The 26,000-nt window shown below is 35.6% G+C and overlaps 2 protein-coding genes and 1 long non-coding RNA gene across 4 annotated transcripts in view; 1 reads left to right on the top strand and 2 right to left on the bottom strand.

Moving 5' to 3' along the window:
* Positions 1 to 512: 512 nt before the first annotated feature.
* Positions 513 to 9,481, bottom strand: SVIP (small VCP interacting protein). Of its 2 annotated transcripts, none has more exons than XM_012456470.2 (4): positions 9,332 to 9,481; positions 7,429 to 7,479; positions 6,829 to 6,942; positions 513 to 2,907 (listed from the first exon to the last, which is right to left on the bottom strand). In XM_012456470.2, the coding sequence occupies exons 1-4, from the start codon at positions 9,383 to 9,385 to the stop codon at positions 2,893 to 2,895; spliced, it is 234 nt and encodes a 77-aa protein (XP_012311893.2). In that variant the 5' UTR covers positions 9,386 to 9,481; the 3' UTR covers positions 513 to 2,892. The 2 variants fall into 2 exon arrangements, with proteins under 2 accessions (XP_012311893.2, XP_021530864.2); XM_021675189.2 differs by lacking the exon at positions 9,332 to 9,481 and adding an exon at positions 8,880 to 8,962.
* A 3,692-nt stretch (positions 9,482 to 13,173) lies between these two features.
* The window catches only part of LOC105720166 (uncharacterized), a 458,507-nt gene continuing 445,680 nt past the window's right edge, over positions 13,174 to 26,000 (top strand). Inside the window, exon 1 of the long non-coding RNA XR_010338347.1 lies at positions 13,174 to 13,384. This is a non-coding gene — a long non-coding RNA (uncharacterized LOC105720166). The remainder of the gene's footprint in view (positions 13,385 to 26,000) is intronic.
* CCDC179 (coiled-coil domain containing 179) overlaps positions 24,517 to 26,000 on the bottom strand; it is a 77,530-nt gene continuing 76,046 nt past the window's right edge. Inside the window, exon 7 of the mRNA XM_064365435.1 lies at positions 24,517 to 24,785. Coding sequence (XP_064221505.1) covers positions 24,783 to 24,785 — 3 coding nt within the window. The 3' untranslated portion in view covers positions 24,517 to 24,782. The remainder of the gene's footprint in view (positions 24,786 to 26,000) is intronic.

Here is a 26,000-nt window from a genome sequence, read left to right as displayed (position 1 = left end):
GGTAAAGAGAATTTGAATGCTTGCTTGGAGAAGATGTTAAAAGAATTATTCTGTATGTCTCAACACATATAGGCAGTCATGGCTACTTACCTCTTACTGGTCTATTTATGCACAAATTATTCAAAACTGAGAAGAATTACTTTTGTCTTCTAAGGACATAGCGTAATACTTATCAGTGAATATAAAAAGTGAAACTCTTGGAGAAAAGGAAAATCCAAAGTTCATGTTCTATTTTCCTGAGGTACAAAGGATGATGATAGACAAAATTTTTATTATAGTATTATTTCTTTAGAGAAAAACAGTGTACTAATTACATCATTTTTCCTCTATAGAAAATCCACCTATAAATCCAGGGATTGTACGAACATACCAAACAATCTTTGGTTCTGTTGCTCTTCTGAATCCCAGTGTGATTAAAATGTTCCTGAGGTTTCCCTAACCACTAACTCAGGTTCTAAGTATTTAGGATGTAGTAAAGATAGAATTTTATTAAAGAGACAGCTAAAAGTAAATTTACATAGAAAAAAATGTCTATTTATATCCATAAAAGGCAATACAGAATTTATACCAAACCATGTGTGGGAACTGTTAAATTACATTCCAAATACCAGCAGTGGAACAAATTGAAACACAGAAATGTTTTAAAAAACATGCAGCATGTTACAAAGGGGCTCTATAATAATTCACAACTTTCGTTAGCAGCCATGTTTGATTAGTATTAAGCAGCAGGGGTTTAAGCATTTTACATGATGAGAGTTACATATATGCATTTTACTGTTCCAATTATAGTTTAGTAATTTGGTTAGGGGTTTTAAGTGACACTTTAAGCATTATAATTTTCTCCTAAATTATTAACTATGGGAAATTGGCTTCCATGTAAGGTTTTCATAGGAACTGATGGTTACTTTATGAGGGAGATGTCTGGATATATGTGTGTGTGTATATATATATGTACACACACACCAATATAATATATATATATATTACTGGTTTCTCCTTAGGCATCCAGTCACATCTTTTCCCTTGCCCTTTCCTAACACTGTTCCTAATATATGGGTACCACTCCTTAGCCCCTACAACCCATGTGGTTTTGGAGAAAGCTGATTACACTCATGGTGACAGGACATGGTTGGAAGGAATATGTCCCACTTTTCCCAAAAAGAAATATATCTGAATATCATTAATGGTTAACAATAGATAAGCGTAACATTTGGGTATAAACTGCTGGTAGAAATAGGACATAATTCCATGGAAGTTAGCCATTTACACGAACCCGTGTCCCAATTAAAGACAAAATTGTTCTTGTTATTGGGAGAAAGGATTTGCACAGTTCAAGGATGCTATACTCTAGGTCTATATGCACTCAGCTATTAATCATTCCTTTTCCTTTGAAAAAAATCATTTTAATAAAATCAAAAATTTTCATTCTAAAATACAGTTCAATGATTTCACTATCCTTTATGAACAAAAACAGCACTAATCCTCTAAAGGATAAAGAGATTGAGACTAACTGTATGTTTTGCCTAGATATTCACAGAATACTTCATACCATAATAAAAAAAAAAAAAGTTTTCAGTGAGAAGTCAAGAAACCTGTATTACATAATAGTTCAAATTTTTAAAATTAACATGTACAATACACCACAATATAACTTAAGTCTTGTGGTAGGGATAGGTGAAGAAAGTGGCTCAGTTTCCTTTGTGTAGAGCAAGTAAAATTGGTCAACTTAATTTATAACTTCTATTGGCACTTAGTATCTGCAAATTCTAATTTAGGGCTCAACATGTGGCCTTGCCATTTAAAAGAGCTATCAACCTTAATAGCTAATAGCAATTATTTTATTTCAGTGTATTATATAAGGAGAAACCAAAAATGCTATAAAATTCATATTTCTAATAAACAAAAATGTAAAGGTTTATGAACATGCATTGTATAGAATTACCTCTTAATATTTTTAAATCTGAAGTAAACCTTTTTTAAGTACAGTACCTACTGTTTCTTTTTCATACATTCATACTTGCCTTGACAATTTCACATCTGTATAAATCTTATATAATTCTCTTTTTAAGTAGATAAGATTAACACTACTTATGAAATATGGACAAATATATTACCACTCATAACCCATCCAGCTTATTAGTTTAACTCATTCAATTACTACAAAGATTTTACAGAGCTGAATCTACTATACAATAGAACATCACTGCCCTCTGATGGTATCACTAATATAAAATTTTAAATTCAGCAAACAATAAAAAAAACCCTTTATCATAAATGTAAAACATAGTATGTTAATTTTATAAGCTACATAAAATTAAATTAGAAGAAACTTAACATCTGCCTAAGAATATTCATTATTTAGTAAGTTATAAAAATTTACAGTGCTCCTTCACATCAGCCCTTCAAATGATTTTTTCAAGATTTTTCCCGATGATCAGTTTAAAGGCACTAAGTCCATAAGTTTAATCAAACATCTTTATATGTAGTGAAATAAAAACAGTTGTAAGGCGAAGCAGCATAAATATAAGTAGTTAGATTATTTTATAAAGGATGAAAATACAATTACGAATTTTAATCTTACAGGTGTATGGAAAATTTTTACATGCAATGTATGTGTATTCACGATTTAGTTCCATTTTTTAACTACTAAGAAAAATAGCAAATCACCTACTAACTGCAGAAAAGCAAATGTAGGAAAATTAGTATTTAATGAAAAGTCTAGCCATTTTCTAAGCTTGAAAATCAAAGGTTTTTTTAGCATTGCACTTAAGGGCAATAAAATTACAAAGTCTGAATCTTTATTTATTTAAAGAGAAGAAATTAAATTGAGGAAGTCCACTTGATCGCAGATAAACAGTTACTGGCAGTAGACTCTTCTACTCACGTTCTGCTTTATGAAACTGTCCACTAGAAAAGACAAAAAACAGAAAAGTAAATATTACTTAAATTTACTTAGATAATATATAAAATTATATTACATAATTAATATATAATATATAATTATATTTAATACTTAAATTATAACAATATTTTAGTGAATAAACAGGTAAAAACAGGAATATGGGACATAGAACTATAAAATAATTTTTGTTAATTGTAGCTATTCATAAAATTTTACGTTATAGTCCAAGGCCTGAAATAAGATGATAGTTTAAAAGTACAAGGAAGACAAAATATCTGGTCAGACTGGTGGGTAGTTACAGGATAGCTCTCTTCCACTGTCTTACCTGTAGTTTTCAAGAATAACTGTAGAATATCCTGGTAATGTAATATCCTGGGATAGCAAGTAAATGGCCACGACAGCCCAAGCTCTGTTCTAGTCCCTCCCTAAAAACAGGATGTCCTTCAATGCTTTAGCCCAAGGAGTCATGCTGTACCTCCACCTCTAACCCCTGAACATAAAACCCAGGCACTCATCTAAGGTTCAAGCAGGGCACACACACATGCAATCAACCCCAGGCAGTTTTCCTTGGGAGACCAGCTTATGATGAATCCTAGGCTTCTATTGTCCCTTGCTGCCTATCTGTAAGTAATAAACTCACTCCACATTAAAGTTTTTGGGTTTGTTTTTGTTTTTTTGTTTGCTTGAGATAGGGTCTTGCTCTATCACCCAGGCTGGAGCGAGCTGGGAATGGTTCACTGCAGCCTCAACCTCCAAGGCTCACGTCATTCTCCCACCTCAGCCTCCTGAGTAACTAGGACCACAGGTACAGGTCACCACACCTAATTTGTTTTTATTTTTTTAGAGATAAGGTCTCACTATGTTGTCCAGGCTCGTCTCTTAACTCCTGGCCTCAAGTCATCATCCCATCTCAGCCTCCCAAATCCTCCCCCTCTCAGTTGAGTTTATAGGTAGGAGCGACTGTGCTTGGCCCCTTCAAGTAAATGTTACATGCATAGGTATTCTGTCCACTGGACTCTGAAGTTGTTAACCACTGCACAGTGAACCTGCTATTCAGTAGCAAGATCCTAAATATCCAATAATCAGTAAAGGAACACAAAATAAACCACCACAAAACAAAAATTTAAAAATTCTTATTTTAGCCGGGGAGTCAAGAAATGGCAGAAACCATTAAATAATGGTTTGGCAAGGTCTTTTCATTGCTTGAGTTGAGAAAATATTCCATCTGATGTTTTGTTTAACCAAGTCTATTAAATCTATAATAGGTTCCGAAGAGCCATTGGGATAGAACAAGAGATGTTTAGCAATCTCTTGATAGTTTTTTCCAAGCACATCCAAGGAATATTACTGGGTGTTTTATATATATAGGTGTGCGTGAATATGTATACATACACATAAACACATATGTATGAGTGTGTATATATACATATATATAACTATGTTTAAATAAATTTTCAAAATTAAAGATTAATCCAAGTAAACTTGCTTTTCTTTATTGCACAACTTGTTAGAGGCCATAATTTTGTGCCATTTTTAATCTCTAAGAAGGGGATAGCCTACAATATATAATTTAGCATTTTTAAACATTTTTTCCCATGGAACTCTAATGGCTAAACCCCACTCTCAGAGACACTGACTGATGTGAGGTGGAGCCCAATGGTCAATCCTTTCTGAAAGCTGCCTATGAGACTCCAACATGCAGCTAAGGTTGAAGTCACTGTACTAGAGGTCTACCCTTACTCCTGTGCTGCTATCTCCTGTATTGATAGTACTTTGCATCTTGATGCTGTCATCACATTGACTTCTTCAGGTAAGGGTCTTTTTGCAGAAGACAGTGAGCATTACCCATGCTAATTACCCTGGAAAGATGCAGCACTGGTCAGGCGATGAATATGTGGACGGCATGAAGACAGGGAATACAAACTAGATTTATACTATGAAGTTAGGTTAGGAAGACTCTACCTACTCTATAGGATACTTCAGGCTAGCCCATGGAGCAAGCCAGACAGCAGCCCTTAAAGGACCATAGGCCAAGAGTTTTGAAGGTTAAGTACCTTCTGTCTTATATTTTTCCCTTCTGTTATCCCTGAGCCTCCCAGAATTTTGCTTTTAACATCATGCTCTTGACATACTGTGCTTGTGTCAAGCAGAATAGAGCATGCCCCTTGAAGCCAACGTGTTAGTGGTAGGTGATGAGGAATATTCCAAGGGAAAAATACTAACAGTGGGCAACAGCAGTGGCTAATGACAGTGAGCCACTGGAGAAAATCCCCCGCCACTATCTAGTTTCATGGTCCTGAGGGTCATTTTTACTAAAGGGGCTTGAGAGATTTCTTACAAGAATAGTACACAAAGAAAAACAGGAACTAAATTTAACATTGGGAATGTTTTACATTTTGAGCACTTTTGAAGGAATCATAACTAATACAAGGCCTAATTTGTTTTTTAATGTACAGATGTCAGAGTATGGAAGCTTCAAGTTTAATTAAGAAAGCCTCTTTCTTTCTTATCATTTAAAAGCTGATGTTAATTTCCTTAGAACTTGTGAAATAAGTGTCTTAATTATGATTAAGTATTGATTAAAGTATCCTTTTCCTATAACAATACATATAACTTTAACTTAATACTTTCACCACTTCTACTGTGAAATAGTGGATCTCAACATTATTTCTAATCCTACCATTTAATTTTCATGGTGTTTTTGAGAACCCTGTATGAAGTAAACCTAGTAACACAGCACTTTATCTCAACAGAATATTGAAAGAAAGAATCTATATTTCTGATAAAGAATTGACCTTGTTGTCACCCAGCTGTTTTACTTTACACTAAGATCTATTCTGTTATAGAAGTATAAAAGGCAAAATGGTCAGACTTATTTACCTTATATTGAAACTACTTTATACATTGCTAAAAATTCACCCCATAAAAAACAAACTTTATAAAAAATTTTTCATTCATTAAATGATATTAGATGAAGTAACTTACAATATAAAAATACACAGATACACACTCTTATTTTTATATTCTTGAGCCAGAATCAACTGCTCAGGGTGTTTATAAGCTGCCTGCCCCACACGTTAGAAGAGTATCTACATGTAAGCATGTGTATGTGTATATGTACATGTATGTGTGTGTGTGTTTTGAGAGCAAAAACCAATAAATCTGTTGAAAAGTACTCAATCATTGATAAATTAAATATAAATGACTAAAATTAAAGACACTGTCCCTTTAACAAATATATTTACTTCCATTTACTTTAAAAATGGACCAAGAATAAAATCTTAATATGTGAACCACTGTTTTCCTGAGCTTTAAAGGATTTTTAAAATAAATCCTTTAAAGTCCTGCTAGACTGTAAAGACTCCAGCATTCAGAGACTCTGCTTATCTTGTCTAGCTCTGGCATCCATATCTTGGGAGGTATGTGTATGATACCCACACCTGTATACCTTCTGTGATCCCAATTAACATTTACATAACTATAGAAAAGGGGGGCAATGGGTAAAATAACTCAGGTTATAAAACAAAATTTATAGTGTAATCCAGCTTAATAACATATGTAAATGGAGGTTAGAAATTATGTCTTTCAAAATGATACTTAATTTGGATAACTTTTACACTTCTTTATGTTTTTCCATATTGCTTGAATTTTTCACTTATTTAAGATTAGTAGTAAGCCTAAGAGCATTAAAATATAGTGTTAAAATAAGAAACAAATTAGTATTTCGCTTTGGGGAAGAAAAGCCAATCAATTCCAATAAATGTTAAAATAAATTGAAATTACTTCCGATATTTACTATTCATGCTTTTAAATAATTTCAAAATAGTCTGATAATGAGCGTCAGGAGAAAATTATTCAATGGATAGCTACTTAAGTTTTTTAAAATGCCCAGTTAAGTTCAACATTAAGTAAATTTTAATACGTACCCTAAGTCCACCTTCTGGTGGGGGCCCAGATGTAGCAATTTGTTTTTCCATTTTTTCCTTTTTCTTTCTCTTTTCTTGCACAGATTGAACATCCAAAATTCCCCGAGATGCAGCCTTTAAAAAATTTGATAACAAACACAGAAAGAAAACAAAAATCTGTCCAGTGTGCAAAACATTTTTTTGTCTGTCTTTGCTTTCTAGGTTTCTCTTTGGGGGTAGGGAGTTGGTTTATTTTTGGTAACAAAGAAGGAGTATTTCTACAACAGCCTTAACATAACACATCGTTTCTTCATTGGGTATTTTGCAACTATACAAATTTTCTCCTAAACTTGCTTCACATCTTATTTTACAATGCACAGCCATTTTAAAAGGATGTTACTAAAAGAGCATCTACATTTACAGAAGATATGATAGTTTTCATATATTAAATAATATAAATATATTAATGCAATTTATATAAACATGAAAATCATTTTGAAAACAATTATCTTTAAATGTAAATTTTTGGGATATCAAAGGCCATTTGCATTAGAGAATTTAACTAGGGACATCTGTGAAAAATAAAGTAGAAACTCAATTATTTAAGTAGGCAAAATTTACCTCTTTTTGTCTTCTCTCTGCAGCCTCTGCAAGCTTTGCTCTTTTCTCTTCCTAAGGAAAATGTGTAAAAATATGTATTAAAATAATAAAAAACATTATTATGAATAAATTATACACCTATATTTCATAGGCACGGTAACAGTTTACAAAAATATTCAGTACTGGCCCTAAATGTCCCACAAAGAATGCTGCTACTCAACTTCCTGAATTTCATTCTTCTTGAATATACCTTCAAATCAGCACAAGTTAAAATAAATACAAGGTTTCCCTATATAATCATTTATTTTCTTTCTCTCTCTCTCTCTTTTAATAAAAGGGTTTACAGGTAGTCAGGGCAATAATAAAACAAATAATGTTTAAAAATCCAAGAAGGAAAATACATGGTTTGCTACTGTCTGTAAAAATGGAGTCTGAAGTAACCTAGTGTTTTTAGAAGAGGTTAATGAATAAAGTGGGCTAATCTCAGTGTGTAGGAGGGAAGGATGGGAGTAATTTCATGAGAGGTATTGTTCCATATCAGAAAACAGTGAATATTATTTTTCTAGACCATGTACTACTTATTATAAAACACTTTTTCTAAGTGCTGGGGATACAGCAGTGAAAAAACATAGATAAATGTCTCCTCCCAAATGAAACAATTTCCAATTGAGGGCACCCAGACAAATATAATGAAGTAAATAAATGTCTGTCAGATGATATGGCTGATAAGTAATGGGAGAATGGGTGGGTGGTATTGTGGGGAATATATTTAGTTTAGCGTGGTCAGGAAAAGCTCCCTGATAAAGTGACACCCAAGCAGTAAGCTGTGTGGTTATCAAGCGAAAAGGGTATAGCTAGAGGATGGGAGAAGGGTTTAACAAATCTGACACATTGTATTTTAACAACAGCCAGAACAACAAAATCAACATCACTTAAAACAGCAGCAGCAACAGAGAAGCTGAACTTTCCCACATAAAATTTATACTAAAGTTTTAGTAGCTATACTTTAATAACTGAAGAGTTAATGTACTTCCCTAAATATTTCATTTTCTTCAATTAATTTTTAGCTAGAGGTGAGAGAAAAACAGGTTTATGTAAACTCCCCGTAAGGAGTACCAATGTAAAGATTCTGTTAACAGAAAGCTACAAAAAGTGTAAGTGTATTGTACCACACGCCCACAGGCTACATTTGAATTTCAGATAAGCAATGAGTAATGTTTTTGTAGAACTAGATCCCTACTATTGCACGGCACAAAACGGTTTTATAAATGTATTCCTTGTATAACTGAAATTCAAATTTAACTGGGTATCCAGTATTTTTGTTAAATATGACTACCTTACAAATTGGACACTCTATACTACATAAAATATTATTTTAAAGGGAGAACTTAAAAGAATGAGATAAATACTACAAAGAAATCATTAATAAAATATCCGATAAAGCTCAAGCGTATAAGCGACTTTCTGAGCACCTTCTTTTGAAAGGTTGGTAGACAGGTGAAAATGCACATCTCCTAGACGACTAAACAGCTCCCAGAAAAAGCAACGTCTTTTTTGCGCCTAACTCCATCTACCACATCTCCCAGAATATCCCACGCGCAGCGCCCTCTGCGTGCGCCGGCGCCCTACGAATTCCTGGGGCCGCCACTCAGCCGAAGGTAGAAAGACGCCACAGCCGCCTTTGGATAATTTTTTGTTACACAAGTGCTGCTCTACCCGTAGGCGGCGGTCTAGGTCGCACTGACAGGACCCAACGACCCTCCGGACACGTCCACCCGTCTTCGCCACCAGCGTCCCCCCCGCCCCGCCGCGAGCTCTCGACCTGCGCCACCAGGTCCAACAGCCCGGCCCGCCCCGCAGCCCGCCGCCCGAGGACAGGTGCTCGAGGCGCGGACCGGCGGACGCGGGGACCTGCTCTACTCACAAGGTCAGGCGTGGGAGGCGCGGACTCCCCGGGACAAGGAAAACACAGCCCCATAGGGACGACCAACTGGGGGACCCCTAACGGGTCCGCCCCAGGCCAGGCGGCGCTAACTGCGCGGTACGATGCGCGTCCCCGGTCTTCCGCGCTTGCCCCGCCCCCACCGCCGTCCAGCGGCTCGGCTCCGCCCCTACGGCAACGCCCCACCCCCACGGCTCCGCCCCACCCCGCCCCGCCTCTTTGCGGCACCGCCCCGCGCTTCTCGCGACTCCACCCCGTCCCCGCAGCTCAGCTGCGCCCACCTAAGGCATTGGCCAGTCCCCCACCCGCAGCTCCTCCTAGCCTCGCACTGCGAGAGCCGGGCCTGTGGCCAAAGCCTAGGTTCTGGGGAAACACCTGCTGCAGGCAGCAATGTAGGCAAAGGATGGAAAAGTTTGCCTATGGTTCCAAGGCTCTTCCTGCTAAGCTCGCCTTATCAATTACAAATGAGTGAGTGGCACAACTCTGGATAGTTCGTGCTACCTTTTTATGATATGGGACCCTGGTGTCCTCGAAATTAAAGCCAAAATTCCAAGTTAACATCAGCACCGTTTGCTGCCTTCTTAATGACAATGCCATTCCAGTTGAGAGGGCAGAATATCAAATCCATTATTATGATTATGAATCTTGCCTCATAAATGTGGCATTAGTTGAGATTTCCACTAGTTTCTGGTATTTAGGAATCGTACCTCAGAGAGTAATAATAAAGTTTCAACTATTGGGAAATATTTTAATGAAATTCTTCTCAAATTTTAATAAGTATGAGAATCACCTGGGCACCTAGTTAAAATTTAACTGCTGATTTAGTAAGTATAAGGTGGGGCCTGAGATTCATTTCCAGTAATCCCACAGGTGATACTGAAGTTACACATCTCCTTTCCACACAATGATTTTATTTTTATTTTTATTTTTTGCATTCTATTAGTTATTTCTGCTTGTTTGAAAATTTTCAAATATAACAAAAATGTAGGATGTATAATGATAGTATCTCAGAAACCATTCTCAGCTTTTTGATGTATATTCTTACTGGTTTTTTTATAGATATATAATTTAAATATAATATGCACCTATTTTGATTATAGAGTTCACTGAGTTTTAAAAAACATTAATTCATGTGATCACCACATTCAAGATATGTAAGTTTTCCATCACCCAAAAAACTTCTGTTGTACCCAGTTCCATTCAATACTCTATCCCATAACTAGATCCAGGAAACGATTAATTTGTTTAATATCACTATAGTCTTTAAGTTTTACATAAATATTAATACCACTATAGTCTTTAAGTTTTACATAAATGAAATACACAATATATGTTTTGCATATATTGTCAACTGTGTGGTCAACTGTGGTCCAAAAATATTAAATGGAAAATTCCAGAAATAATTCATAAATTATAAATTACATGCCTTCTAAGGATCTGGCGAAATCTTAGGCTATGGTAATCCATTACACCCAGGATGTTAATGATGTGAATCATCCCTTTGTCCAGCATATCCAGTGTCTAAGCTACCCGCCCATTAGTCACTTAGTGGCTATCTCAGTTGTCACTTTAACTGTTCCAGTATTATGGTGCTTGTGTTCAAGTAACTCTTGTTTTATTTATTAATGGCCCCAAGTGCAAGAGTAGTGATGATGGCGTATTGTTATATTGTTTTATTTTATTATTAGTTATTGTTGTTAATCTCTTATTGCATCTAACTTTAAACTTTATCATAGGTATAGTTATCTAGGTTCTATACGTAATAGAAGATATCATAGGCATCAGAGATGATACATAATAGATATCATCTATTATGTATAGAAAAAAAGTGCAGAAACAGTCACTGACCAAGATGGCCTTAATGTTTCCCATTGCCTAACTAACCTTTAGACAGGGTTCTTTCTGATCATTGGCCTTTGACCTATTTTTAGACCACTTTCTTTAGAAAACTTGCAAATTGTAAATTTTTTCTGTTCTTTTAAGATGTAAATCTTCTGTCCTCTTATCAATACTAGAATGCAGAACCATCTTTCTCAAAACCTGGGTGCCATCTCTTTGAAATGCAATAATTAAGAAACTAGAACCTTTCCTTATCTCCTACTCTGACTTCCCTAAGCACCAATCAGCAAACACAGATGGTACAACCATATTGACTAACATACAGTGCTTTTCCACTTAGTGACCTCCGTGCTTAAAATCTCTCCTGCCTTTTTTTCAGTGACATTGAGCCCTCTCTTTCAGTGCCCTATTACAGTAGTCTTAAAGTCTTTTGTTCCTGTTTAACTCTATCAGATGCAAATTGTCTTTGATATTAGTTGAGTTTTTGACAATTATATGCGCCCATGTAAACACTCTAAGAAAGTATACAACATTTCCATTACCCTAAAAGATTACCTTGTGCCACTTACCAAACAACCCCCATTGACCTCTAGCCCGAGATAAATATTGATTTGCTTTCTATCTCTATTAACTGTATTTTCTAGAATTTCATAGAAATTGAATTATATCATAAATTCTTCTTTTATCTGTCTCTGCTCTTTCTACATAAAGTTTCTGAAATTCATCAGTGATATTGTGTGTTTCTTAAGTAATATTCCATTGTTATAGGTATGCTGCATTTAAAAAGTTAATTTGCCAGGTGGCACAGTGGCTTGTGCCTAGAGGTAGAATCACTTGAGCCCAGGAGGTTGAGACCAGCCTGGGCAACATAGGGAGACCCCATCTCTACAAAAAATACAAAAATTAACTGGGTATGGTGGTGTGTGCCTGTAGTCCCAGAGACTGGGGAGGCTGAGGTAGGAGAGTTACATGAGCCCAATGAAGTCAAAGCTGGAGTGAACTGTGATTGCACCATTGCACTCCCGCCTGGGCAACAGGGTGAGACCCCCATCTCGAAACAAACAATGACAACAACCCCCCAAAACCCCAAAAAGTCAATTTACCTATCCATGGATGTATGGGCTTTTTTGAGCCTTTTCAGGCCATTATGAACAAAGCTCCATGAATATTTGTGTGCAGTTATTTGTTTGAAATTTTTTCATGTCTCTTGACTACCTAAAAATGGGATAACTGAGTTATATTTTACATGTGTGGAAATGAGGACTAAATTCTGATTTTTTTTATCTTGCCCAAATTCCTATTTAAGGGGTCTGGGGAGTCATGTTCTACAAATCATAAATTCCCATCAATTGGGTTTTATTTAACCCTGTATATCATGATTTATGTTCCAATCTAACTCTGGCATAATATAGGAGACAAAGAAGAAAATTAAAATACGTTACCCCAAAACATGTTTCTTTGTCATATTTTGAAATGGCCCTCGAAAGCTTTTTTTTTGTGGGGGAAAATCTGTATCTGTAAAGAATCTCTATTAACATAGCTAGATCTTTTTCTTCCAGACCCTCCCAATCCTAAAGAGATTAACTAAGATCTATATAGGAAACATTTCCCACCTGTTGTCTCTAAGGGCAGCCACTAAAAGACTTCAAAAAAACTTTGGTCTCCACTATCTTTATCTTAACCTGAACATTCCCTTTCTGTCTACCCCCAGTCTTCAGACAAACTCAACAAATTATCAACCACAAAATGTTTAAATTTACCTATGGCCTGGAAGCTCCTGCTTTGAGTTGTTCCGAATTTCTGGACTAAACAAATGTATTTCTTAAATGTATTTGATTGATGTCTCATACCTCTCTAAATCGTATGAAACCAAGCTGCGCACAAAGGACCTTGGGTACATGTTTGAGGGCTGTGTCATGAGCCATGATCGCTCATATTTGGCTCAGAATAAATCTCTTCAAATATTTTACAGAGTTCAACTCTTTGCATGGACACTAATATGGCGCCCAAACACGTGGGGCCTGAGAGAAGACTCAGGTTGCTGAAGGAATATCTGGAAATTAGAGCTAATCAGTACCAGCTGGGGCCTCACAGAAGATTCAGGTTGCGGAAGGAGTTTCTGGAAATCAGAGCTAAGGTACCGGCTGGAGCCTATGGAAGCCTCACCGAGTTTGAGCTTCTCCTCCTGCAGAACTGGTAAGTCCTCCTGAGCCTCCTACCTCCTGTTTTGGTTGATGTTCCTTGATTTATTCTGGACTGGTTTTTCTCCTAGGAATTTGTTGTTTAAGGATCCCAGCTTGAGTTCAGAAATGCGTTTCTTTCTTTTTTTTTCCAAGATGCAGTCTTACTCTGTTGCTCAGGCTGGAGTGCAATGACATGATCTGGGCTCACTGCAAACTCCACCTTCTGGGTTCAAGTGATTCTCCTGCCTCAGCCTCCCGAGTGGCTGGGATTACAGGTGCCTGCCCCAACGCCCAGCTAATTTTTTGTATATTTAGTGATAATGGGGTTTCACCATGTTGGCCAGGCTGGTCTCAAACTCCTGACCTTGTGATCTGCCTGCCTCGGCCTACCAAATTGCTGGGATTACAGGTGTGAGCCATCGTGCCTGGCCTGGAGATCCATTTCTAAAGGCACTCCTCAATTGCTTTTCTCTCAGAATTAATCTTAATTTGGCTTGTCTGTGCACATTTGCATGAGGAACCGAACTGTCATTTTCATCCACAGTTCATCAGTTCTTCCTTTAAAAAAAATAGTAGGAAAGAAATTAAGAATATGGAGAAAACAAGGAGAATAACTCCCTTTTGAGCACTCCGTAGGTTTTATGGCACCTCTACTTTCCAGAGTTTATGTAAAACGGAACTAATATAGTCTTTGTGCACATTTACATTAAGGAAAAAGAGCCCGAAGGTTGACCCACAAACTATAGAGTTCCTAAGTTCTATTTCTCTATTTTCTTTTCTGCCTGCCTTAAATCTGGTGTTACTTTCATACTGAGATTAAAAAATAAAAAACACTGGATCTAGCCGCTTTTTTGCAAGCCAGCGAATTTATATTCATCTCATGGCCAAAGTACTAAAGTAAACCTATAGAATCTTTGTATGTGTATGTGTATGTGTATGTATGTATATATGTGTGTATATATTTGAAGGCCTTTATAAATTGTATAATTTTATTTTCAATTGGCAGTTAAATCCATTTTAATTTTCCTTTGGCATTCCAAACTTTTTCTCCCTGTACCTTATGATGTAAATTTTGCTGAATGATTGTCACCTGAGTTGTTTCTTTAATATGCAAATTTAGGTCTATTTAGCTGACAATTGCTTAGCTTGGTGCAACATGTTATCAAGAATTTGAAAGTCTAAAATTGAAGAAAAAAAAAGGAAAAAGAGGTCTTTATGAATCTATAAAATGTACCTCTGTCAGCATGCCTAGATATGTCCATGTATTTATGTCATGCATACAGTGTTTCACTACTAAAATAAAAACATAGGTAAAGTGCTTAAATCAGATACATAAAAAAGACTAGTTAAATGCTTTTTCAAGTTTATATGACTTAAGTAAAATCTTTAATAAATAAGGTAGCTTTAAAATTATTGGTAAAATGATATCAGCAATGTTAGCATTTTGTTTGCATTCTTTGATCAAGTAGTTTCATGTTTATTCCTGCAGAATACTATAAGATTTGCCATAAGGCAAAGCCCAGCCCAAGAAAGAATGATCTTTGCTTGTATATGCTTATGAAATATTTTTGGTTTAAAGAAAACAGCTAAATCCTGAGTTACTGGTATAAATATCCTTAAAATTAATGATAAGTTTTATTGCTTAAATACCTGAAATTCAGTTAGAAAAATGGTTAATAGGAAAATAACTTTAAATATTGGCTATCATGGTTTTTATAAATAATCTAGGTAAACTAATTATCAGGTAAGTGTAATGGAATAAATGCTTGTAAACAAATGTCATAATTTAGGATCTAAGGTTATTATTTGATATTAAGTATCTGGGTAATTTCCAATTTAAAAATTATAGAAACACTTTTTTAAAATGTTCTTATTAAAGGTAAAATATCTTCATCTAATTCAAAGCTTATTTAAGCGTTATGTGTAAAACAAGGAAAAGGAATCAGGAAATAAGAGATGTAAAGAAAGTTAAAGATATAAAGAGGCATTTTTGGTAAAGAAGGTAAAAAGAAAAGTAATTTTATATGAGAAAGAATCTTGCATGGTGAATTTTCCCCCTAAAATAAAACAACTGGGTTGTTCAAGAAAAAGGGATATTTAGGATAAAACAGAAAGTCTGACCACTGTGAATGGTCTATGTAAGTCATAATTTGGTAACTAAAAATAATTTTTAAAAGGGTTGTATAATTCAGTTGGCTGTAATTAAAAAGAAATTACAATAATTTTTCTGGAGATTAGTCTTTAATATTAAAAATACATGAATACAAAACTAAATAATTGATTAAAACAAGATTTTATTACAAATGTTGACTTATTTTTAATGCAAGACGTTTTTAAGTTTCTCAATTCTATGACCTCCTCTTTAGCATTCTTCAGACTGATATCTTAAAAGTACCACTCTTTCTCTTTTGAAAAGGCCTAGAATAATGGCTCTTTCCATCACATTTTGTTGGCTCCTGTACCTTGTACTGATTATCTAAAATAAGGGAAACACTTTTTTTTTTAAAAACAGGCAAATAAAGACATGACTTTTAGTTTGCATACCTGTTATATGCCTATCTTTATATGTATCATGTGGAAGTGATATTTCATCACCATATATAAAAGAGCTCTAATCGAGTAACTTAAAAAATGTAAGTGCTTATCAAATTGGTAGAAGCTAGCTCAGATGCCTTTTAATTCACATAAGGTTGGTAATCTTTAGTAAAATTAATTTGGTAAATTTAATCTCAATCTCAAAACTCTTTAGTAATTCAAAAATCTTAAAGTCGTGAGTAAACCCTCAGGTTTTTCCCACTGGAAATTTGGGTCACTAAAAAGTTAAAGAAGTAGAAGCATAAAGTATGCTTTTGTTAAAATTTTATAAGCACAAGGATGTCAATGCTCAAAAAATGCAAGTTTTTTGGGTTAATAAACTAAGAGTTGCTTTATAATGAAAAAATTATACATATAAAACTCAATAAATTAAAAAAACACACACACAAGCCAGGGCAGCAAAACTCTGAGCCTCATGATTACCAAGAAAATAGTTGATATGGAGAGGGGTAAAACCAAATAACTATTTAAAACCAAAGGGTGTAATGTAAAGCAATAGTTCAGTTTTGTAGATTGGTATCATTCAGCTTTTTAAAAAATATCTTTACTGTAGTAGATTGTAAAAATAACCACTCTAAGGACAAAATTATTAACTTTAAATGCTATAGAATTTAAGAGCTTGTTTGGATTAATGTAAGACCCACACTCATTACTGAACAATCACAGAGTATATGTGTTCCAAATGCACAGGGGGTTATTCCTAAGAAAGCAATCAGCCTAGTGGGCCACATAATGCCATTGTAAGGTCTGTTGGCCTGAGAAGGGAACTGCCCAACTCTCCCTATAAAATACAAAGTGAAGTATCCCAGATGAAGCAGTTAATAAGCTTCATATGCAAGCCACATTGGACTAGCTTTATGATAACTGGGATGTCCTCCTGCCAAATACACTTGTTACCTAGGTCATGGTAAATTTGAGGGTTATGGGGACTCCTTTTATATGGGTACCCCTCTGGCAGAATTACAGGACTGTTTAAGAAGCCTTATCAAATCTGCTGTACCTCATATATCTGATAGATCTAACTCCCTGCTGGGAAACCAACCCCTTTTATCAGAAAAGGTAAAATGGTCTAGGGGTAAAAAAGGGTTCCTGAAACCTGAACATAAAAATATGCAGTTTAATGTAATTATAAAATTTAAGGTGTTTAAACAAGCTTTATGTAAAGTAGTTTTAACCCCTTTTACCTAGAAGTCTTATGAAAATGGGTACCATATCTAATTGGGGAATGTTTTTTCCATTTCTAGTACTATAAAAATTGAAGGCATGTCAATTGGCTCTTTAGGAAATGTTATGTAAACATACTAAATAGGAACTAGTACAGTCGTCTAAACCCACAAAATATAGGGTAAAACTGGAGTTCTAGCTGGGACAATTCCTCTGCTCCATAGCCCTTTATGTGGAGCTTTTATTGGGGCTGATGGAGAAAAACTGTGAGTACCTTTCAATGACAATGACTGAACTAGAGAATTTCTACTTGATGGTGCATTTACTGCCTAGCTATGAAATATTAGCTGAAGCTACCCCTATGCTAATGGAAATAATGTTTCCCAAGAGAGTTCCATGATAAATAAAAATGGCTTACACAAAATCTTGTTACCTAATAAGCAGAGAGCCTCTTTTCTAGGACTAATTGTGAGGACTGCTAAATTCTACGGTGCCTAATAGTTCTCATGAACTGTTTGGTGTGTAAATGGAATTTCCCAGGTAAACAAACATCTTGTTTTAAAAGCTGCTGCTCTGGCTAAAGAAGAGATAAAATATTGTGTTTTTAAAGTTTAAGAACTTTAAGAACTCCTGTTATTTAAAAGTAACAATTAAGAAAATTAAAGCAAGCCAAGCACTAGGAGAAAATATTTGCAATAACTATACCTGACAAAAAAAAAAAAAACTTATATCTATGAATTATTTTTTAAAAACCTGTTAGAACTAAATCAAATAATATAAACAAGCCAATCAAATGAACAAAATATTTAAACTGATATTTCTAAAAAGAAGATATGTAAATAGCAATCAGTGCATGAAAAGATGAGAAGTGCAAATTAATACCACTATGCACCCATTTGAATTGGTAAAACTTAACAACTGACTGTATCGACTGTTGGTTAGGATGAGAAACAACTGGTACTGTCTTATTTCTGATGTGACTGAAAATGGTATAGGCACTTTAACTTAAAAAAAATTCAAAACTGTTTTCTGCTGATGAAAAGAGTCGAACTCTGTAAAATATTTGAAGAGACTATTCTGAACCAAATATGAGTGACCATGGCCCATGACACAGTCCTCAGGGAGTTCTGAGAACATGTGCCCAAGGTAGTCAGGGAGCAGCTTGGTTTTATACATTTTAGAGAGGCATGAGACATCAATCAAATACATTTAAGGAACATATTGGTTTGGTCCAAAAGGTGGAAAAACTCGTAAAAGTGGGGGCTTCCAGGCTATTGGCAAATTTAAACATTTTTGGTTGATAATTGGTTCAAATAATATGCTGAGAGGGGAGAAAGGTAGAAACTGGTCAGACAGGAAGTTAGGGTGTGTCCTCGGTTGAATTCTTTCAAAGAAAAGAACAGCTTGCAGGCACAGATAAGAAAACTTGTACAGGTGTCCTTGCCTAAGACATGCCCAGGGCTGCACAGATAAGAAGGGCTATACTGATGATTTGCCCACACATACCAACAATGGAAAATTTCATCCCCTGATATATGCACAGTAAAAGGAACAAAGCAATATGGAGTAACTCAAGCTAAGGGCCCACATACCCACTAGAATGGAATGAAGCTACCAGAAATTCACACCTTGTGCAAATGAGATGCCCACCCCTCACTGGTTTCTTATAAAAGCCTTTGCATTCTAAAGCTTGTAAAAATGACCAGTCAAAGTCTTGTAAAATATGACCACCCATTCAGGCCCCCTCTCTACTACGGAGAGCTTTCTTTTCATTTATTAAATTTTCATTCCAACATCACCCTTTGTGTCCACACTACTTAATTCTCTTGGTCATGACACAAAGGACTCCAGGTAATAACTTCACAATGAGAGACTGCTACATTATGGTGCATTGGTGAGACTGTAACTATACTTCTTCATGTAAAATGTAAAAACCAGCCAGGTGAGGTGGCTCATGCCTGTAATCCCAGCATTCTGGGAGGCCAAGGCAGGCAGATCACTTGAGAACAGGACTTCAAGACCAGCCAGGCCAACATGGCAAAACCTCACCTCTACTAAAAACACAAAAATTAACTGGGCATCGTGTGTACGCCTATAATCCCAGCTACTTGGGAGGCTGAAGCAGGAGGACTACTTGAACCTGGGAGACAGAGGTTGCAGTGAACCAAGATTGCCCACAGCACTCCAGCCTGGGCAACAGAGCAAACCTCTGTCTTAGATAGATAGATAGATAGATAGATAGATAGATAGATAGATAGATAGTTTTAATTTTGCTTAAAACAATTATTTTTAAAAGTAATAAAAATTAGAATGCTTATGATTTTGGCTGGGCAGAGTGACTCACACCTGTGATCCTAACACTTGAAGAGGCCAAGGCAGGTGGATCACTTGAAGCCAGAAGTTTGAGACCAGCATGGCCAATATGGCAAAATCTCATTTCTACTAAAAATGTAAAAATTAGACGCATGTGGTGGCACACATCTGTAAAACCAGATACTTGGGTAGCTGAGGCATGAGAATCACTTGAACCTGAGAGGCAGAGGTTGCAGTGAGCTGAGATCATACTACTGCACTCCAGCGTGGGCAACAGAGTGAGAATCTGTCTCAAAAATAATAATAATGATATTAATTTTATTATTTACCAGTATATGTATCATTTCCAGAGTTCTGTATTGTTTGTGTAGATCCAAGAATCTATTTGATGTCATTTTCTTTTCACCTAGAGAACTTCTTCCTGCAGCTCTGCTAGTGATAACTGTTTTGATTTTTATTTTCTGAAAAAAATCTGCATTTTGCCTTCAGTTTTGAAGGATATTTTTTACTTTACATAAAACTTTTGGTTGACAATTTTTTATTTCCTGTTATTTCTTTAGAGACGTCTTCTCATTGTCTTCTAGCTTACATAGTTTCCAACAAAGTTTGTGGTTTCCTTATCTTTGTTTCTTAGCATTTAATGTGGCCCCTCCCCTGCTGCTTTTCTCTCTCTCTCTAATTTGATTACAAGGTTATTTGAACAGGTTTATTCTTTGTTTTGCTTGGTGTTCTTTACAGTGTTTTGGATCTGTGGGTTTCATTTTCATCAAATTTGGAAATGTTTTAGAAATGTAATATGTTTTGACTATGACTCCACCCAAATCTCATCTTGAATTGTAGCTCCTATAATTCCCATGTGTTGTGGAAGGAACCTGGTGGTGGTAATTGAATCATGGGGGTGAATCTTTTCCATGCTGTTCTCATGTTAGTGAGTAAGTCTCAGGAGATCTGATGGTTTTATGAATGGGAGTTCCCTTGCACAAGCTCTCTCTTGCCTGGCCCCATGTAAGAAGTCCCTTTGTAGTGCCAGGCATGGTGGCTCACACTTGTAATCCCAGCACATTGGGAGGCTGAGGTGGGCAGATCACTTGAGGTCAGGACTTCGAGACCAGCTTGGCCAACATATTGAAATCTTGTCTCTACAAAATAATAATAATAATAATAATAATACAAAAATTAGGTGGGCATGGTGGCACACACCTGTAGTCCCAGTTACTTAGGAGGCTGAGTCATGAGGATCACTTGAACCCAGAAGGCAGAGATTGCAGTGAGCTGAGATTGTGCCATTGCACTCCAGCCTGGGTGACGCAGTGAGACTTTGCCTCAAAAAAAAAAGAAAAAAATAAGTCCCTTTTCTCTTCCTTCATCTCTGCCATGATTGTGAGGCCTCTCCAGCCATGTGAAACTGTGAGTCCATTAAACCTCTTTTCTTTATAAATTACTCAGTCTCAGGTATGTCTTTATTAGCAATGTGAGAACAGATTAATATAGTAAATTGATACTGGTTGAGTTGGGTGCCGCTGTAAAGATACCAGAAAATGTAAAAGCAACTTTGGAACTGGATAACAGGCAGAAGTTGGAACAGTTTGGAGGGCTCAGAAGAAGACAGGATGTGAGAAAGTTTAGAACTTCCTAGAAACTTGCTAAATGACTTTGACCAAAATGCTGATAGTGATATGGACAATAAGGTCTAGACTGAAGTGGTCACAGATGGAGATAAGGAACTTGTTGGGAACTAGAGTAAAGCTCACTCTTTATATGCAAAGAGACTGATGGTATTTTTCCCTTGCCCCAGAGATCTGTGAAACTTTGAACTTGAAAGAGATGATTTAGGGTATGAGTAGAAGAAATTTCTAAGCGGCAAAGTGTTCAAAAAGAAGCAGAGCATAAAACTTTGGAAAATTTTCAGCCTGCCAATGAGATAGAAAAGAAAATATCATTTTCTTAGGAGAAATTCTGGCTGCAGAAATTCTCCTCATAAGTAATGAGGAGCCAAATGTTAATTGCCAAGACAATGGGGAAAATGTCTCCAGGATATGTTAGAGGTCTTCATGGCAGCCCTACCTATCAAGCCAGGAGGCCTAGGAGGAAAAAATGGTGTTGTGGGCCAGGGGTCTTGCTGCTTTGTGCACTCTCAGGATTTGGTGTCCTGTGTTCCAGATGTGGCTAAAAGGGGCCAATATAGAACTCAGGTCATTGCTTCAGAGACTGCAAGTCCCAAGCCTTGGTGGCTTACACCTGGTATTGGGCCTGTGGGTGCACATAAGTCAAGAATTCAGGTTTGGGAATCTCTGCCTAGATTTTGGAAAATGTATGGAAATGCCGGGATGTCCAGACAGAGGTTTGCTGCAGGGGCGGAGCCCTCATGGAGAACCTCTGCTAGAGCAGTGAGAAAGGGAAATGTGGGGTGCAAGCACCCACATAGAGTCCTCACTGGGGCACTACCTAGTAGAGTGGTTAGAAGAGGGCCACTGTCCTGCCAAACCTAGAATGGTAGATCCATCAACAGCTTGCACTATGTGCCTGAAAAAGCTGCAGACAATGCCAGCTTGTGAAAGCAGCCAGGAGAGGGCTGTACCCTGCAAAGCCACAGGGGCAGAGCTGTCTAAGACCATGGGAACTCACCTCTTGCATCAGCATGACCTGGATGTGACACATGGAGTAAATGCAGATCATTTTGGAGCTTTAAGATTTGACTTCCCCACTGGATTTCAGACTTTCATTGGACTTTTAGCCCCTTTTTTCTGTCCAATTTCTTCTATTTGGAATGGGTGTACTTTCCCATTGCCTGTATCATCATTGTATCTAGAAAGTAACTAACTTGCTTTTGATTTTACAGGCTCATAGGCAGAAGGCACTTGCTTTGTCTCAGTAAAACTTTGGACTGTGGACATTTGAGTTAATGGTGAAATGAGTTAAGACTTTGGGGGACTGTTGGGAAGGTATAATTGTTTTGAAATGTGAGGACATAAGATTTGGGAGGGGCCATGGGAAGAATGATATGGTTTGGCTGTGACCACACCCAAATCTCATCTTGAATTGTAGGTCCTGTAATTCCCACATGTTATGGGAGGGACCCAGTAGGAAATAATTGAATCATGGAAGTGGGTCTTTCCCATGCTGTTCTCATGGTAGTGAATAAGTCTGATGAGACCTGTTGGTTTTGTAAATGGGAGTTCCCCTGCACAAGCTCTCTCTTGCCTGCCACCATGTAAGAAGTCCCTTTACTCTTTCTTCATCTTCTGCCATGATAGTGAGGCCTCCCCAGCCATGTGGAACTGTGAGTCCATTAAAACTCTTTTCTTTATAAATTACTCAAACTCAGCTGTATCTTTATTGGCAGTGTGAGGACAGACTAATACAAATTGTTTTTAAAATTCTTATCCTAACTCATTCTAACATACCCAGTTATTCATATGTTAGGCCAGTTGATATGGTCTCACAAGTCGGTGAATTACTAATCATTTTCCTATTTTTTTAATCTTTGCTTCAGTTTGGATTTTTCTGGCTGTATCCATTATATCTTCAATTTTAGTGACTTCTTTATTTGCATTAAATATGCTGTTAATTTAATTTAGTGAATTTTTGAATTTTTGGTATTTTTAAAAAGTTTCATTTACTTCTTTTTAATATCTTTCATTCCTCTCTTTGTGTTCACATTTTTGTTTCAATTACAGAGCATAGTTAACATGTTTATCATATATGTTTAAATTTCGTTTTTCTAATTCTATCATCTTTTTCATTTCTATGTCTGTTTCTATTGATTTTATTTTCCCTTAATCATGTGTTTTGTTTTCCTGATTTTTGGCATGCCTAGAAATTTATTGTTGGATATTAGACAGTGTGTATGTTAAATATCTGGATTTTGTAGTCTTTTTTATGGTGGGCAGTTACTTGTAGATAAGTCTGATTATTTCAAACTAGTTTTTAAGCATCCTTAGGCTAGGTCTAGAGTCATCTTTATGCTACAGGTAATTTATCACTGCTACTGAGACATGACTTTTCTGGTCTCTCTACTAAACGCTCTGTTTAAGCAACAAGGACTCTCCATGCTTGCTGGCCAAAACTCAAGCATCTACCTATGGAAGTGTGAATGCTAAGGATTGTTTAGCTTATAGATAACCAGTTCTTTACTACCTGGCATAGTGGAGAAGAGAAAGAATAAAAAGATCTGACCTTTTCAGGTTTCATTCTGTGCATATGCAGCTTACCAATGAGCAAAGACTCGACATGAGCAACATGCACATCTACAAAGTTCTTTGCATAGGTCTTACTGTGGAACCCTTCCCTACAATTTCCAGCTTCCCCAGACTCCCTGAATTTTTATTTTGGTTCATCAACTCACCTTCAACTCAGGAAAGTTGCTGTGCTCTACTTACAGTCCTTTTTGCTGGATCATTATCTGTAATGCTCCTCCAGGCAGTAAATGGGAAATTATAGGATTCCTCTTGTTTATTTCTCTTGTCTTAGGAATCACAATCCTTTTCACTTTTGTTCCATTTCTGGAAAGCCATTGTTTTCAATATTTTGTCCTATTTTCTAGTTGCTTGTGGAAGTATAATTATAGTACTTCCATGATTTCCAATAGTAGAATTCCCTGTACCTTACTTTAAATTGCATTTTAGAGATTGTAAGTCAGTTACTAAATATAATGTTCATGTTTATCTAATAGTTTGTAATCTTTTAATTTATAAAATAATTGTGAAAATTTAACCTACATATTAGAAATGACTTATTTGAATTAAGAAAGTATTTTAGAGAGATAGAGATAATTATCATTTATTTCATACATAAAAGTAAAATTTTAATATTCAAATTTTATTTTAAATGGAAATTTTAATTACACTCTGGCCTAGCTGCAATAGCAACACATAGGAGTTACTTATAGTAACAGTCTCCTAGGACTATTTAAAGAATTTAACATTTTGTTTGAACAGAAGTCATTATAAATATACAACAGAGGAATTCTGGTGTTCTATTACTAAAACATACTTCTAAACTTCTAAATATGTCATAAAACATTTGCAAAATTTAAACATGAGAATAATATTTTTCAAAAGCCTACCTATACATATTTATTATTATTTGTTGAAAAGCAGCAGATCTCAAGTACACCACAGGAAAAAAAATGTGGTAGTGAGATACGGTATTTAATTAAATTCTAGAGCCTATAGCTTGGATATTAAATACTTGCACTGCATTTATTTTCCTGAAATGGTGGAGTATTGCATTTATTTTTCAGATGATCAATTCATGATACGTCACTTGATGTTTGAAATTCACATATTTTGGTCTGGAGCATGGTTTCCTTCATATAGACTCCCACTTTGTCAAGATGATCACTAGACAAGATTAGAATACACAAAGAAAAATAAATTCAATTAAAATTTCTATAAGGAAAGATTATATATACTATAAATTATTTGGAAATGGTCTCAGGGAAAACCTATTTCATACAAGATATATTGTAAAAATAATTCTTAATAGCTAGGAATGCTATTTTAAACTAAAGTAAGGTCACGTTCAGATAGAAGCCAGATGTGAAAAAATTATCAAATCATATCTGAATATGGATATGACATAAAATAATTCTCTATTAATAGTCATACAACAAATACAGCAAGCAGAAATAATTTGTAGAAACTCAGTATATCAGTTTTAAGAAATGTTAGTCATTTCTATACATAATAGATGTGATAGAGATGTTAAATATAAGGTTTTTATTTTTCAAGTCTTATGTTCTGTGAGTGACTAACACAGCATATTTTAGGCATCTGTTGAGTGCGTTTATGTCTTTAAATGACCCAGAATTAAGTGAGCAACATGGACAAATAAAATACAAGAAAAATGAAAAAATTGTATCAGTACTGGCAGAAATTTAATCTTAAAGTAATATTTAAGGATAATTTTAATATTCCTAAATATATATACTTAATATTATTAAAAGGTTATATAAACTTTTAGCACACAAAAGTAAAAACAAAAATACTTTTTCAAACTTCTTTTAACAACTAAGTGTTCTAACTTCATCACACATCCTCTGTTCTACTGGGCACAACTTACCAAATAAAGTACTTATTTGTATGAATCCAGGGCTTTATTTTGTCCCAAAACATTTAAATTGTACAAAGACTATTATTGCATTTTTTTCTTAAAGTCAAAGATCAGTTTAAGCAAAAACAATGAGAATAGAGTGTTAGTCGGGATACTGCTTATAACAAAGCAAATTGCAAAATATTTAAGAGATTAAAAGGTAAAATAAGAAGAATCAACACAGATTAAAGCAGTGTTACTCTGTGGTATGGTGTGGTGTGTCATATTCATTATCACTTGGAGACAAGATTAATAGAGAAATTGACAGTAACCATTTATTTTCATTTGTAACAATTTGATACTGTGACATTAGTATGAAATTGTTACAAATGAAAATAAATGGTTATTCTCCATTTGAATGATTGTATGTTAAAATTTATTCACAATGATTTGAAAATTAAAATTATATGAAATGAAACAAAATCAAACAAACTGATTTTGACTACATTTGAGAAGCATGGAAT

The sequence above is a fragment of the Aotus nancymaae genome, unplaced genomic scaffold (assembly GCF_030222135.1).
Source record: "Aotus nancymaae isolate 86718 unplaced genomic scaffold, 86718_ANA_hifiasm-v0.15.2.pri h1tg000059l, whole genome shotgun sequence".
NCBI lineage: Eukaryota > Metazoa > Chordata > Mammalia > Primates > Aotidae > Aotus > Aotus nancymaae.
This window is presented reverse-complemented; position numbering and strand designations above follow the sequence as displayed.